Source organism: Pyxicephalus adspersus, chromosome Z (assembly GCF_032062135.1).
Source record: "Pyxicephalus adspersus chromosome Z, UCB_Pads_2.0, whole genome shotgun sequence".
NCBI lineage: Eukaryota > Metazoa > Chordata > Amphibia > Anura > Pyxicephalidae > Pyxicephalus > Pyxicephalus adspersus.
Window position 1 is genome coordinate 9,535,854 of NC_092871.1, and position 3,795 is coordinate 9,539,648.

General features: G+C 43.0%; 1 protein-coding gene across 1 annotated transcript in view; it reads right to left on the reverse strand.

Annotated features, from left to right (window-relative positions):
• Positions 1-1,108: 1,108 nt before the first annotated feature.
• Positions 1,109-3,795, reverse strand: part of LOC140343455 (uncharacterized) — a 21,533-nt gene continuing 18,846 nt past the window's right edge. Inside the window, exon 9 of the mRNA XM_072430137.1 lies at positions 1,109-3,266. Coding sequence (XP_072286238.1) covers positions 3,157-3,266 — 110 coding nt within the window. The 3' untranslated portion in view covers positions 1,109-3,156. The remainder of the gene's footprint in view (positions 3,267-3,795) is intronic.

Consider the following 3,795-nt stretch of genomic DNA (forward strand, 5'->3'; position numbering starts at 1 on the left):
GGAACTCAACTCGATTAGGCCGGGTCCAACAATAAATAACTAGGGGGGTTAGACCAGACTGGAATACTGGCTAGCCCATATCTGGTGTAAAAACTGGAGTTTGCCTACCTCTGGTCTAAGGAGCCACCAGTTTCCAGAACAGTACCCCATAAGACAAGATGGGTGAGTCAGAAACAGGCTGGAGACAGGAACCAGTTAAGTAGGTTGGTATGTGGGAATAAATTAAGCCACACAGAAATACAGTGGCACGGGAGGCACTCAAGGTAACGAGAAACACTCAAAGTCACAGGAAGAACTTGGTGTCACAGATAGCACTCAAGGGTCATGGAGGTCCTAGGAGATACAGAGTTTTCTAGGGAAGTTTAAGTAAAAGGAGACACAACATCAGGGGCACTTAGCACAACATCTAGAGACGTGTTGCTTGAATGCCAAGTGAATTACTGCTATATCTTTAATTGACCAGGCCAATCAGGAAAATTCTGGGTGAAATCTATACGTGTAGGTGGCAACATGCACAGAGAAAAGAAACTGTTCTGGGTTTAAGAATAATGGGTTTGAGAGTAAATCTCCAGTCAATGTTTTTATTTTTATAATTTAAAATTGTGTTGAGAAAGACTAGAATCTCTTTCTGGTGTTTATTGCTGTCTGTGTCTCCATTAGGAGATTTATGAACGAGCGCTGTATTTACAGTACCGTTCTGCTCTATGGAGAGGTGAGGGGGAGAATGACAGAGAGGCACCCTGCTGTGCTCTCTTCACTTCTATTACGATCATTCGTCATCCATCCACAGATCCGCCAGGTCGGTAGTTTAGGCGATGGATGACAAGCACTGTACACACGGAAGATTCTCATCCGATATCAGCCCTGAGCCCATTATCGGACAAGAACCTTTGTATGAGTGTAACATAGCCTTACTCTTCTGCCTTGTCATACAACCATCAATTCACTATTTAAAGCTAAGCTACCCTAATATATTGTTTTCCTTATTTGTTTCAGGAATATCACCAATAAATACACAATGTGCCAAGCAGGGCTCCTGTTTACAGTAAATCTACCACTTCTCCTTTCCATCTGGCAAAATCACAGACAATAAAATGGGCAAACAAAATTTTTTTTTTTTATCTTTCAATATTTTTATTGAATTTTACAAATAAATGTACATTGTAATAAACGTAATATACAAGAGAATGACAGAATTATAAAAACGATTATAATCCAATTCAATTTAGTGTGTATAGGGTCCAAAGATATGGAGGGCCCCAACAGGCTCCATCTCGTCAGGGAGATTCCGGTCGGGCCCGTTCAAATAAATAGGACCTGAACTAAATTCCCTGTAAGTCGAGGGCATGTGTGACCCCCCAGATCCCACGCCCCCCCACAAATCAAACACAAAAGCACAAGGTCCCCGACAAAATGTAGCAAAACATTGACAGGACAATTTCAAAAAGGCACAAAAATTTGGAAAAAAGAGAGACACCAATCCAGTTTCCACTAGAAACAACTAAAACGCCCCAGCCCAAGGCCACTCCATCAGGCATAAGAAAAACAAAACCGTATACGTTATCATATAACTGCTATAACATTAGTGCCCCCAGAGTTTCTCCATCTGCATAGAAAAATAAAAAGTCACTGGCTGATACAGGAAAGTATCCAGTGCCTCCTTTCAGGGTGTCTTCTGCGGATGTTTCCCCGGTGGTTTAACCTTAGTCCAAAGTGGGTATAAGGATGAAGACGCTTCTCTATCCATCATAGGCTGGACCTCCGCCCTCTGCAGCAAATCCAAATCTTTAAGGAGCTGTTCTCCCACGGCAAAAGAGGTAAAGGAAAAACTTTTCCCTGCAGTTGGAAAATCAGTTTCAAAGGAAAAGCCTATCTATATTTAATCTTGTGATCAATTAGAACTTGCAATAGCGGTTTAAGTGCCCATCTACTTTGAATAGTAAATGGGGTTATATCGGAAAAAAATTGTATCGAGTGTCCTTCCATCTCAACATGATCCAATCCCGTTTACTTTCAGTAGAGCTTCCTTCGTGCCGAAATGGTGAGGCTTAACTATCACATCCCTTGGGGGGCCATCTTGTCTGGATGCCACCAGAGCCCTATAAGCCCTGTCCAGCAGTAACTGAGACTCCGATAAATCGGGTAAAAGATTGCGGAGAAATCGCTGCGCTGCCTCTGCAACATCTTTGACTGATTCAGGAAGACCTCTGATTCTAAAATTATTCCTGCGAGACCTATTTTCCAGGTCATCCAACTTAAGCTGCAGGTCATCAATCTGGTCGTTTAAGACCGATATCTCCTTGGAATCCTGATTAACTTGGGCCACCGTGTTAACCACTTTTTTCTTAAAAACATCAATTCTTGAGCCCAAACTCTGTAAGTCCTGTCGCAGTTCAGAGGTGATAGTCTCTGTAACCTTAACCAACTCAGATTGTAGAAGGCCTGCCAGGTTCAAGTAACAAGCCTATTCTCCACCGCTGGAAAATCAGGTGGAGGAGAATGTGCAAGAGGATCCTGTGTAAGAGTTCTACATCTGGGACCATCTGCAGGAGGCAATGCTTCAGGACTAAAGGACTCAATGTCCTCTCCTTGTGTGTAGGAGTAGCTGAGCATTACAGGCAAGGGCCCTGGTGAGGGGGGTGCTAAGGATAATGAGGGCTGGGTGAATCCTGCACAGCCTGCAGGGTAGCTGGTGGAGAAAGAAAAGAACTCCTTTCTCCCCCCTCTTTCCCTGAACCACCGCCCATACCTGCAGGAGATGCATTCTTGGTCTCAGGCCGCGCTGCTCCCATAGCCTCGTGTGTGTCATCTTGGGGGCCGGCCTGAAGGATTGGGACCGCGAAATGCGGTCTTGCGATTTCGCCCCAGACTTTCCGACCATCATGGAGAGCTGCAGGATGGGAGCAGGTTCCCGTACAGGAGGTGAGTAGCGTGGCTGCCGAGTCGTGCTACCGTGAAGGGCTGTTAAGGGATCTGGGCAGCCCGAGCGTCTAAAATGCTTCCAGCATGGACGGCGGCGCATGCGCACTCAACAAGTTTTTTTTTCAAACATATCAGCGACAATGAATGCTCAAATAGTTGTTCAATAATTGTTATTGTTGAGCTTTCAAAGTTTTCATCACTTATAAAAAAAAAATAATTTATTAATAACATAACTTAAGGTTTGTCAGGTAGAAACATCATGCTCTCATCCGGGGCTTGCATCACTCCTGGGTCATCTGTAGGGTCAGATTCAGATTGGGAAGCTTTTCTGTAAAATATTTTCTCTTTAAAAAAAGAAGAGCAGTTAATAAAAGCAAAATCTTGGATTTTTGTGATCAAAATGTTCTTATACCAACATTTACAAATAAAACATATTCTGACTATTGAGTTTAGGATTTTAGTCTTAAGGACCTAAACATTTTATATCTAACCTGTACTCCTAACTAATTCATAGTAAATCAAGGGAATCACCACTCAATGTTAGAAATTACTGTTGGCTGCTGATTCCCTCTTTTACTGATATACCTGCACATCTCCAGTCTTTCTACCAGTCTTACTACACTCAATATGTGCTAATGATGGATATAATTTCTATTACATATCTTATTTTAGACCCCTCAACCATAAATGGGTCTTGCTGATTTTCTAGGCAATCAAGACAATCATGACTGTAGTGGGATGGCTTGGCTGGGTGCTTTCTGCAAATATCAAAGTACCCTGTATGACCCCTCTCAACAGTCCTAAACCTAATTGCTTTTTTAGATTGTAAGCTCTTCGGGGCAGGGTCCTCTCCTCCTCTTGTGTCACTGTCTG